The following is a 13,045-nucleotide window of genomic DNA, read 5'->3' on the forward strand; positions in this document are numbered from 1 at the left end:
CCAGTTTGCTTTTTTTTTTATAAAAGGCATCACATAAAGCGATTTTCAATAGACAAGCTGTCACATCCTAAAAGGCTTCCAAGTGAAATTAATTGTTAATTGCTGCTCGGAAAGGATGAAAAGAAAACGCACATCTAAATTTACACATTCCGTGAAGCAGAGTGGAAACAGCTCGAATGTGGGGCCTCATTCTTATTGTACACTGGCCCATAAATCTATAAAAGGTATTTTCAAAGACAAATATCCCTGGCTAAAACCCTCAAATTAGTACCACAGAAGCGCACAAAGTCAGCTGACAGTCCAGTATGCACAGCAAAATTAAAGAGAACATGGAAATATTGCAAATCATCTCCTGTGCAAAGTCTGTGACATTCTGCCCACAAAACCTTGAACCCTCTGAATGACTTTTTGTCCTACCTCTGGTGTGGCTGGGGACCCTCCGGCGGCCTGTCGATGAGCTGTGCATCACATGCTGGTAGTGAGACATGTCTGTTGGCGTGTTGGGAACACGGAAACTGTCCTGGAACCTCTGCATCAAATCCTCTACCGACTCCGTGTTTGGGTCAATGGCTGGGAAAAAGAGATCCAAAGTGAAAATGGCAGGCATGTCACAAGGCTTTAAGGTGAAAATCATTTTGCAAATAGACACACAGTAAAAATTCAAACATTCACAGATGCATAGCGGACAAAAATAACTTGCTTTATTTTTATCTTTTCTTTTCTTTGAAATATAAGAGATTAGACTATGATATGCATCATGAGCCACTAGGCTGTCCCATTTAGACACTGTAAAAAAGCAGCACAGTGTTATTTCTTCTTTCCATTTTTTTCCCTGGCCTTTAAATGATTCCATCAATTCAATATTGCTTCATCTCTACAGGGATCCTGCCAACGCTTCCCCCTGATGGCTCAGTCTCACTCTTCCTGATGAATGACTCCAAAACAACTGGCTGTGCGGAAAGAAGGCAAAGCAGAGAGAGGGGGTGTTTGCTTGCCTTTTCTTATAATAAAGAATTACAAAAGCAAAGGACAGGAAATTCCTATGACCTGTCGAGATATGTTCTGGCTAATTTATGCCACCAAATAGAGACTACTTATGAGTAGAGAATATTATACCCCAAATACAAAAAGGTTGAAACATGTATAGAACAGGTGATAGAATTCAACTACATGTAATTCTACAGCCCTTTGCTAAGAGACAATGCCTTATTTCATAAAATGTGGAAAGTATTTGTTCAATTCCAGTGAGATAGTTAGAACTTAAAGGGTAACTCCAGCAAATCTACACATTAAAGTGTGTTTACAAGTCTTGGGGAATACTACTGCATCACGAAAAAAAAGAAAGAAAAAGTATTTTAAAGCTATTTATTGTTCCAGAGGAAGCTGCGTGTTATCTGATAAATTGCCTCCAGTGATGTCACTCAGTGGCAAAATGCGCTGTGGGTAATGTAGGCACCATGTTTTGAAAAGGAAGATGTACATTATTTTAATTATTTGTAGCCCAAATGGGGTTGACGCTACCTTTTTCCCTTAGCACCTATGATGATGCACTGAAGGCTATTTGTCAGTGTGATGAGTTATTGCGAAACTGTGACCTTGTTTAAAGTAATCATCTGTACCACAGGGTAAGGAAACAAAGCTGTATGCTCAAACCAGATAGTGGGAATTTTGGTTTTGACAATGTTGGCAATTTTAAACAAAAACACCTCAATTTTGTCTCATGCGTGTCTCAATGGGGTATCAAATGAAAATAAATTAGGCCTTATCATTTGGTGTAGTTAGATGGACTCAAAACTATTTCATTTAGGCAATGTAATTATTTAATTTTAGCTGAATTGATAAAAATGAGTTGGACTATATATAAATTCAATTATATTGCATGGATGTACTTATTTTGAATTGGGGCTAAATATATTTATTGGATTGAAATCCTGCCCGCAATTCAACTGAGTTCATCCAATGAATCATTTTTTTCTTGAATGTATAAAAAGGAGATTTCTCTGGTTCTGCTGTACTGTTCATTTATTTTTAAACTGTCCATAGCCCAATAGTTTTGTGGGGGGGGGGGACTGCTTTTAAAACCAGTGGACTGCTTTTATAAACCTGGCTCCTACATTACCCACAATGCAACTGAGTGATATCACTGGAGGCAATTTATCAGATTACTGTACATGCAACTTCCTTTAGAGCAACAGAAGGCTTTATGCTATTTTTTTTTTTTTTTTTACACATATGTAGTGGTACTCCAGAAGACCTGTAAACACATTTCAATGTGTGAAACTGGTGGAGTTACCCTTGAAGGAGAACCGCTTTGTCTATACTATGCTCATTTTATCTGCAAATACCCTGTAGGCATAGAAAACTGTGGCGCAAAACAAACATCCGCTTGAAAAACTGTGAAAAGTGCTCTGTCCCCAAACTTCCAGCAGTATAGCCATCTCCAAAAAGATGGGGTCATTTATCACCCCAACCACCACTCCCCCCACCTATCATCAACATCTTTTGATCTGTCAGTCTGGCTCTGAGGTGTACTCTTTCCATGAATAATGGTGATGTGTTGCTCCCAGTGGAGGCTCATCATGCATGCCAATGAGTGTGCAAAAGCAGGGGAAGAGGGGGATGAAGAGGACGAGGGTGAAAGTGAAGAGACAGAAGTATTCACGTTGTTTTTGATATCATAAATGGAAAGCTAACAATAGCAAAGGCGCTGCAGCCTCAGAACAAATATCATCCTTGGAGTGATATATGGTTGTTCTGATTCACTTGTCGTTAAATTAAGCTCATGTTTTTTCAAGCAGCGAATTGCTGTCAGTATATCTATGGTAATGGTCCCACCGCAACCAGATGCAAGAGATGATGCAAAGTGACCATGGCCTCATTTGGGAGACAGATGTTGGCTTGTGCCCTCCGGCTTCCAAGTTAGCAAAGTTTTCATAACAATTTTCAATATTAATAAAAGACCTTAATGTTTCTTGATCCAGGACCCTCAGAGACTCATGCATTTCCTGTCTTCAAGCCAACAAGCAAACTGCGGAGCCTTGCATTATTAAACACCAAGAATTATGTGCATAGCAGACATACTTAGAATTTTTTTCAAGCAATGTAGTGGTGTGTATTCTAATACTAATGTTGCCAGTGTGTGGTCATGTGCTTGCATGTGCATGTTTGATTCTGATTGTACCTGCCTGTTGAGCTCAGTTCATTTCATAGAAATTAGGCACCGTCTGCTTTCCTCCAGAAATGTTGGCTCAATATTAACATTGGAGCTTGACACGGCGTTGGTGGTGCTCTTGTTGCTTGAAAGCGTATACAGCCAAAAGTATAAGTCTGTTTGCTTCCATAGTTACACGCTTATGACCAGCACAAACTGTCCTTATTATTTGATGTGTAATGTAATTGTATAAATTATGTGTTTGGAGTGAGAATTGTGGGATCTTAGTCGAGATTAAGAGAACCCATTATATACACATACACACCCATTATAAAATCTGAAACAGACAGAACTTTTCCCGAAATGTAAACTGCAATTGCTTGTAAACCGTTCAAGCTATCAAAATGACAACTAGGACCAGTTAAGTCCCACCTCTGGTGACCCATTTACACTTTGAATCACTTTTCTGTGTTAAGGTATGGCGAGGCAACAAAGCCACAAAGAGGCCTGGGTTTGAGCTCATTTTACAATGATTTCCCACTATCTTTTTGGGAAAATTTGTTGCATTTTTTGCAAAAAACTGTTTGGTTAATCGCTGCCAAAAGACACAGTCTTTTTTTTGTGCATGTGTGGGGAATGCTGCGGGACTAGTAGTCCATCGAAATATCATATGGAATAACCCGTAATAATACCTATGGCGAATAAAAGTGAGGCACACTAAATGATGCTACTGAAAAGATGTGCTACTATTTGGTGTATTTGCGTATTTAAAGCAAAACCAGCTAGCTTTCCCCTTAAACTGTTTTTGCTTGTAATCTGTACTGGTTGCTTGACACTGTTAGCAGTTACAATGATTGAGTAAAACCTTGTGTGAAAGGCACTGGCTACAACATGATCTGAAACTTCTGTATGGGTGTTTGTTAAGTTAGTCATCTACTTATACTTAAATGTTAGGAAAACAACAGCACAGCTATGGCATTCACATCTATGCGACCCATTGTTAACCACCAATAAGCAATGAACAAAACATGTAACACTATGGCCTTTTGTCCATTGTTTAGTTTTCTACTTGGATACAATATCTGCTGACTGCATTTCTGTAAGACTCAACGCTGGTCAAAGGATTCATACATGACTGAAGAGACAGAAAGCCAAACAATGTTCGATCAGTAGGCTTCTGTACAGCCAGAGGGCTGCATTTCTACTTTCTGGAGATATTTTCATTAGTGTGTTAAAATTTTGAATCCCTATGTTATCATTACATACATTGATCCAGGATGCCCTGAAGGCAGTCGGAATTCTAAATGGGAGTCAAGCACACTCAAGTAGCTGAACCACATGGTTCAGTGAGCAAACAAGCACTACAATCAAAAATGCACTCAATGTAGTATAATGAAAAACAGCAGTAGTTTCAGATGATAACTGCTGGAAGTGTGAGTAAGACGGCATGATTACACATCTATTCATAAGAGATGAGATGAGTAGCGGTCATACGTTCTTTCAATGCATTACTTATGGATGATTTATAGAAATCTGAACCCTCTCAAGGACCCCTGACCCTCACTTTGAGAACCATCGGTTTGGATTAAACATCTTGAACTTCAGTTAGGCTAGTAGCTGACAAATGCATTCAGACAGAACACCATCTAACAACTAATCCAATGACCCTTTTAATGTTATGTTTCCAGTTTAATTTCCTGTTTCAGTTTGCAAATATGGCTCACGTAAATTAAACTTGGCTCCAAGTACTTTTCTAGCGCCACAATTCTGGTGAAATGGTCTTTAATTTGTTTTTATGAAGAACAGAACTTCCAGAAATTTGCATTTAATAAAATTCATAATATAATATTGCTTAATGAAAATAAGAAAGTAATATATTTTGTGTCAGTGTGCTATGTGTGCGTTTGTCTAACTGACACTCTGGCTTATACCCCATACACTGTAATTGCTGCTAAGTGGCCAGTGTCTACAGCACAGCCTTCGTCCATAATATTCTCAATTACAGATACTACTGCTGCTTGCTGCTTCTAGCCTCTATTGTTGATAACTGATTTAATTACTACCCAGCAGTCTTCCATGTAGTTCAAACTGCATAGATATCAAAATATTTGACTTCAAGCTAACTAACCGTCTACAGCACTGCTCCCCAAAGCGGGCAGTCGGCCCGCTATGAAGTTCAATTTGGCCCTCCTGATGTGTCTGGAGACAAATATAAAACATTAATAACATTTTTTTTCTAATAATTTCCATGCTGTTTTATTTTGTGAGGTAAAATGCTCTTTAAAAAGGTAGGATCCCTCATTCTCAATTATTTTTCATGATTTGAGCACGGCTGGCAGAATGACACTCGCAGGTCAGTCAATTAAGAGAAATGGGCTCCGTTTTGCATCTTAATACTCAAATGCATTACAATACAAAAGCTGCTTGCTCATAGCCCGAGGCCCACCATTAAGTGTCACTTTTGGCTCACCGAGGGAAAAAAAGTTTGGGCATTCTTCTTCTATGTTGTAATATGTGCAGATATTTACTAAACACCAATGTCTGGCTATGTCAATTATTTCCCTTGTATCTTTCTCCCTGCCTTACAAGAGAAGGAATTCCTGTTGGGCAGGAAATCATCTCTGAAAAGAACCATCATGCTGAAGTTATTGTATTCCCCATTAAAAGTACAATAAAGGGTAACACAATGTTTCGACTGAAATAACCCTTTTTCCAGGTCGCACACTGGCTTTTGATGCTGAAGCAGCTACTGTAGCTGTTGCTTCCGGCAGTATTGTTGTAAACTGAAGTGTGTGCACACCAACCCTTGGCTGTGAGTGGGATCTGCCTTGTGCTGAAGGAATTCTTTTGAACACATGACACAGAAACTAAAACAGAGTTCACGACATTGTCTGGCAACAACTTGCAAAGGATTTCCCATCCTCGCTCTTCACTTCAAACCAACCAAGCCCAAGTTAGTTTTTCACACAACTTAAAGTCGCAAACAAGCGTGTAGGATGGTGTGCAGAAATGCAAAGCTCTCTTCTCTTCTGTGTTTAATACACACTTTTACACACACATCACAGGACATGGATTAAAGTATTCCTTACATATTGCACCTTTAAACTATCCTTGTCAACAAATCCAATCCAATTATAATGTACAGATTTGTAAACGACTAATACTCTAATTAAGTTTGACAAAAATATTGCATTCAGTTAATGTAAAGCACATCCGGTGAAATGTAAAGAAATGCCTTGGTGGGTTGTCAGTGTCCAGCTGCACAAGAAAATTATTTTTTGGATCCGGAAAAAATACTCTATAATTTGACAATTACATCAATGTCTGTCCATTAATTAAGTGTGGAGCTATGCATCAGCTATATAGCAGGTGAATAACTCATTAACTTTTCTCTTGTATTGCATGGTGGTAGAAAAAAAGCTCCCTATTACCTCCTCTTTATGTGCATCAATGCAGTGTGAATGTTCTTGGAAAAATAAATCACATTTGCGATATCACATAACTCATTTTGTTGAATTTCAGTTACAATGCTTGAAATGATCTTGTAAAATAACACTATTTCTTCATATGTAAAAATTCTATTGAGAGAATAAAGAGAAAAATTTAATTATCACCTTGCCCTAGCTGGCACCGCTTAAAATATACAGTTTAATATCATCCACACATTTTCTGTTAATACCTACTTGAAGCCAAGAATAACAACAAGGAGTAAGGACACAAGTTTACCCAGGGTGGAACAAAACACTCAGCGTTTGAGTGTTGAATCCAAGAGGCCTTCACTTCGCCTGTAGTGTCAATACACCGGGCTAAAACGGTAACCTTGAAAGGAAAGCAAGTAGTCAAAAAACTGAGTTCCCTCAGGCCATTCAAGGTAACGCTAGGCTAATTCAGGTATTTGGGGGTTAGCAAACAAACAAGAAGGGATGGAGCGGGTGGCACTTAAGCTTTGACCTGCCGTGAGTGAGCGGAGTGTGTGACAGCATGTTTGAGGTTAACTGCTCGCATACATATTTCATAGCCTCCTGGAAGTCTCTTTATCTCTCTTTCTTTGTTCCATTTCAAGGAAAGAAGAGATGCTAGGCCAAACCCAAGCGCCTAGACTCAGTCTTCTCGGAACAAATGTAATTTGTCTCTAAATGTTGCCACAACCCCACAATGCTGTTTTTATCCTTGTCCTCCCCACTAACACACACATCTTAAATCTCAACTGTCTTAAAATACTAAAACATCATGATAGAAAGGTGTTTGCACCACAGAGTGTGCTTAATCATGTAAAACCAAAGCCTGTATTAAAACAGAGCAATCAGTTGACTGAATTACTAACAAGATGCCCCTCCATGTTATCCTTGATCCACCACAAGGCCTCACACATGTGCGTCTGCATTCGTCATGAATACAATATTTCTTTTGCACTTTTCTTTCTCCTGTAGGTCCCCCACTATTTTTGCTGGTATGCCCCATTTCTCACATCTGTCAGAAGCTGCTATACCAAGATATTTTATTCTGACATTTGTTTTTCCCTAGACCCCAAGTCCAGACCGGCTGCTCATTTTGAGTTCAATGTCAGCTAAAGCTCTGGTGCCTTTATATTCCGCTTTTCATCTCCCTTATCTGCAGTTACTCCCTTATCAGTGCTGAGTGTGTGTTAACAGTGTCTCATAAGCAGTGGATGTCAACAGCATGCTGCCTCAGTCAACTTATTCCTGGTGGTCTCACAGTGCCCAATGCGAGATGATAACCATTCTCAATTTTCTGTAGCTCATGCTTGTTTGTGTAGGCTTTGGTTAACAGTGTGTATGTATATGTATGTGTGGGTGTGTGTGTGTGTGTGTGTGTGTGTGTGTGTGTGTGTGTGTGTGTGTGTGTATGTGAATGTAAATGTTTACCCATTTCTCAACTCCTGTCCCGCTTTTATTCCCCTGTTCCTGTGCCTGGAGTATATTGCTTTCACAGCTGTGTGGAAGGCATAGAAATTTAAGTGGACTCCAGATCCCATTATCATGTTTTCATGGACATTACCAGTATGAAAATGGCCATCAAAACCAACAGTGCCACAGCACATAACATTGTCAGAGAAGTTAATTATATTCTTTGTCTACCTTTGCATCCAATGTTAAGGTCATGGAACACTGAACTTCTGAAAAAAGATGCTGCTGAAGTGTCCACTCCAAACATAAAACAACCTATCTTCTTTTCCCTCCTCCTTCGTTTTCTGCATCTCTCACAGTCCAGCCTCCCCCGGGACCTCATTGGTGAGCAGGCTCATGCAGAGAGTGGGTAAATATGCTAACATTCACTTTCTGATGGACATGTACAATACTCAGTGCTCTTATTAGGGGGCCGCTGAGGTGACAGGAAAAGCCTCACCAGTCAGGCAAAACACAAAAAGAGTTAGCACTAACAAGCTACTCACTGCCAGAGTAGTTAACTACTAAGTTGTGTTGTTTTTACATTGGGAATAGGTTATTATGGATCGACACATGCACCAACAAAAAAGCCAAAAAATTCAGTTGTCTGTCTTTGTATGTACGTATGTAAGAAACTCAATCGAAACCAAACTCATTGGTAACCTTCAATACTCAAAATTTTAATTGGTATTGCTGTTCATGTATGAGGGCCAAAGCAATCATTTCAGGAAAGGACCTGAATAGAAGAACTGCATTATGTTTTTTTTTAAAAAATAAATAATACCATTACTGGGGTAGATCCAGTTAATAAAACAGAATCTAACAGTATTGGCTCTATATAGCGAGACACCACCAAGTATATGATGTTGTAATTTTGGTTTAAAGGTGCACTATTTGGTTTTGGAAAAGAAACTCAGAAACTCACATAGTAATGTGGATGGCACAATATAGCTTAAATTGTCATAGCACAGTTGGGTGTTGGCAATTGATTTACCTAAAGTAATTGCAGTATACAGTATACACACAGTGTTACCATCAAATCAGGTTGATTTGTTAGTCATACTTACAGACACTACCATTGCTCATACATCTGCTGTTGACAAAAAACAATAAAAACAGTAGTAATACATGCAGATGGTTTGATATCACTTATCAAAATCATCAGATGAGGTAGGAATAGATCATTGTACACATACATGTTTCCAATAGGAAGATTCTCTGCCAAAGCACTAATTTGCAGAGACGGAGGTTTCTAAAAATACACTGCACGACAAAGTCTGATTCAATGATGCCTGTATCTGATGCCTGTACCTTTACAGAAAATGATACCCAACACCAGGAAGGGCAACAGTTGTTCTGTCAGCAAATCGTACACTGAAGGACTAGCTACTCCAAAAAAGCAAAACGAACAAGACTAGGCCGGCTCCCACCAAATCGCTGAGACAGCCTTTGGGAATTACTGTCTGTCAGAAACTGAAACCTTTGACCATGACTCTCTGTCCATAAATAGTGCTTGACCCTTCTTTCTCTTTAGGCTCAAGAAGATATTTCCTCTCTACTGAAAGTCAGTGAGACATATGGCAACACTTTCAGGCACTTGTGCCCTGTGCCCTGAAGCAGGTGGTGATACAGCTTGCAATGCAGCTTGGGAGATGGATTTGAGTGCTCTGAATCTACACACATATATGGTAGTAGTCAGCAATGGAATGTAACTAAGTACATATACTCATGTACTGTTCTTAAGTACAACTTTGAGGTACTTGTACTTTACTTTAGTATTTAGATTTTACGCTACTTTATACTTCCTCTCCACTACATTTGGAGGCAAATGTGGTACTTTTTACCCTGTTACATTGATTTGATAACTTTAGTTACTAGTTACTTATACAGTACATTTTTAATGCATTGGATTTTTCCGGATAATCAGATAAAAAAACATGAATTCTGATGATCAGAAACATGCTGAATATCAGATCTGATAATTGGCCAGGACACAACGGCAACATTTTTTTCCTATCAAAACAGTGACTCGAGTCGGCTCAAGTCCAAGTCACAAAGACTTGTGTCCACATCTCTGGTTGGAAGTGAGAACACATGCATGTTTTAATAACTGGTAGTCAGTTATGTACTTTTATTTTTCAAAGCCATCCCGCCTGGCTGCCTGACACCATTCGTATTCACGGAAGCAGATGTAGCCACAAGGGAATGATGGGAACATTTCTGAAGATCTTTGGACCCTACAAACCCCTGCTGTTTCAATTTGGAGCAAATCTGCAGGAGGAAAAGAAAAGAGAGCCCAAGAAATTAAATTCCGACAGATTTCTCTTTTTTTTTTTAAATTACATTTCCATTTATCACTCCTGAGCTCACGTCTTTTCTTCTCCTCAGCACATGCCAACACACACACACATACACACATGGTCGTATCCCTGTTCCCTTGTTTTTTCTCCTCCCCTTCACGGCTTGGGGAGCAAATGAGTGCAGAGGAGATCAATGGAGAGGAAATGGGGGCTCACCCCAGCTCTGATTCCCTCAGTGATTTATTAAATTTGCCATTGTTTCAATAGAAGCAGTCCAGCCTAGCTCTCTGGGAAAGCTTTGACAGCGCTGCTTCTGGAAGTGTGACAGGTACATGAGAAGAGAGTAAGAGGTTAGACAGATACAAAGAAAAAGACAAAAGTGTCAGAGAAGACAAGGGATCCAGTGTCGGAGAAGACGGCAGATGCAGATATGAATGGAGAAAGAGGTGAGTGGGAAAGAAAGCCAGCCGGGAGGGATGAAGGGTAGAGGGTGAAGGGTTCAATAGTAGCAGTAGTAATAGGTTTCTCTCCATATAATCAGATTTCATATAACATAATTATATAATTTTGTATTTTATATAATAACATACAGTAATCAGACCAAATAGGTAGCAGCATATCAGCAGAGTAACTCCTGCTGCCAACTGAAGCTGCCGTTAGCTCAGTTAGCCGTGCAGGTAGCAATCCGGACTGTGAGCTTAAAGCACCGGGAAAGTGTTGGTGTTTACACTGCAAGCACAGGAGTTTTGGACCAGGGTGGGGCTAGCTGCTTAGCATGCAAAGTTTTCAACTATAATTCTTACATATTGCACCTTTAACATCAAACTTATCAGAAAAAATTTACACTTTAAGAGTGATAAGAACTAGGCACAGGGGCGATCAAGATGTTCTGGCTTCACTTTTGTCCGGTCAATGGATCTCAGCTGCCATGGCTAAATTACTGGCAAGAAAAAAATCTGTCACAGTCGGACATCTTTAGTAGTTGCCCTTTTTTTATTCAAATGTATAATAATATTGCAATTTATTATATGTATTCTAGTAAAACACACATAAATGTGTAATGTGTATGATTTGGATATATCCTTTGAATCATGTAAAATTTTAGAACATTGCGATAATCGACAACCTTAATTCTGTCAATACTGCTGAACACTAATCACCCAAATATTTTGCGTACTTAAAATGGTCCAAGTATAGGCAAATATAATGCCACAATGATTGCTCCTTCTCACATTTGAAAAGAAAAGGCCTTAAAACAAAATCGGGGACAGATCCCTATTCCCAGGCCAACTGAGATGCATACCAAAGGGACCGTGTTGAAGGCATTGTCAAAGTTAAAGTCATAGTGCACAATCCATGGCATTGAAAAAGAAATCAATAAACAGTGGCTGAGTTGGAGGCGGCAAAGTTTAAAAAGCTTTGACAGGCTATCAAACAAAACAAAACAAAAAGAGAGACATTGCTAGAGTGACGATTTCTTTCTCTTTACATCATAGGAAGAAAGGCATGCGTGGCATTGCTTTTTCCTCCTATGGCGCTTGCCAAGACAGTACAAAATGAATACATGTTCTCAACTGACGACATTTTAAGACATCTGGAGGACTGAGAAAAACACCAAGAACAGACTGATACTCCCCCACACTGTCTTTTCTGTGCAGGATTTTAACATTTACTGTCTCATGCCTTGACATTCCCAGCCACTTGAAACCATGTAATGTCCCGTCTTTAGTCAGACACTTTTGCCTTCTGCTGGCTTTTGCTTCTACTTTTATATTTTAAGGCCTCTCCTGTTTGCAGAGGAGCAAAAATAAAGTGCTATCTATAGCTCGGCTCTTGCCATGGGCCAGAATAAAATATGTATGTGTCTCCCCATGCTGCGCCAGCTGAACGTTGCAGGCCAAGCTCTGACCTCCAGCTGCTCCCGACGGGATGAAGCTCCTGACTGACAATCACAAATAAGCCCAGGCCATGAGATTTAAGAACAAGATCCAAATAGTAAGAATATTTCAAATACATCTTTATGTAATGACATAATGGAAGACACATGGTCTAAATGTGTATGCATGAATTATTCTGTGCCTAAATTTTTAATGAGTAACAATGCCACAGTGACGCACAGCCTATTCCTGGCAGGAAACACCTGTAAACACATCTTGTGAAGACAGATCAGTGGCCTGAGGTAAATGGTCATAGCAACTCTTCAACCAACCCTTTCTTTAATATTTCAACACAACTTTTCCACAATTTAAAAAATGGGAGAAACAGTGGGTGGCATTATGCACAAGGCGTGATTTTCTTTTTTTCAATCAGATATCTAAAATCTGTGTGAGTTGAGTGGCTTTGTAAATGGTCCAGTGCAAACAGTTCTGGGAGCCAAGATTACACTAAAGACACATTTATACATCTTAGATAAATAAGGTAGAAACATCATCAGCAATGCTTTCTGTGAAGCAGTGACGGCGACCATGTTTCCTGTCTCAGGAAAGAGGTTAACTCAGCAACCTATCAAATTGTGAGACTTTTTCAAAACTGGGTGCTATTCTTAAGCAGGCTGCTTTTAGGGATTGTTAACGCTCTGGCATGTACATTTGGCGTCCTTCAGCCCAACCTTTTGGCCAACATTTTTTTAACTCAACAGACACCGCCAAAAGTATCAAGACTTGCTCACCAGGCTCCCGGCGATGCCT

General features: G+C 39.5%; 1 protein-coding gene across 2 annotated transcripts in view; it reads right to left on the reverse strand.

Moving 5' to 3' along the window:
• Positions 1–13,045, reverse strand: part of LOC141006338 (astrotactin-2-like) — a 301,384-nt gene that overhangs the window by 181,159 nt on the left and 107,180 nt on the right. For both annotated transcript variants that reach the window (XM_073478512.1, XM_073478513.1), the window contains exon 4: positions 418–570. In XM_073478512.1, the coding sequence (XP_073334613.1) occupies positions 418–570 (153 nt within the window). The remainder of the gene's footprint in view (positions 1–417; positions 571–13,045) is intronic.

The sequence above is a fragment of the Pagrus major genome, chromosome 12 (assembly GCF_040436345.1).
Source record: "Pagrus major chromosome 12, Pma_NU_1.0".
NCBI lineage: Eukaryota > Metazoa > Chordata > Actinopteri > Spariformes > Sparidae > Pagrus > Pagrus major.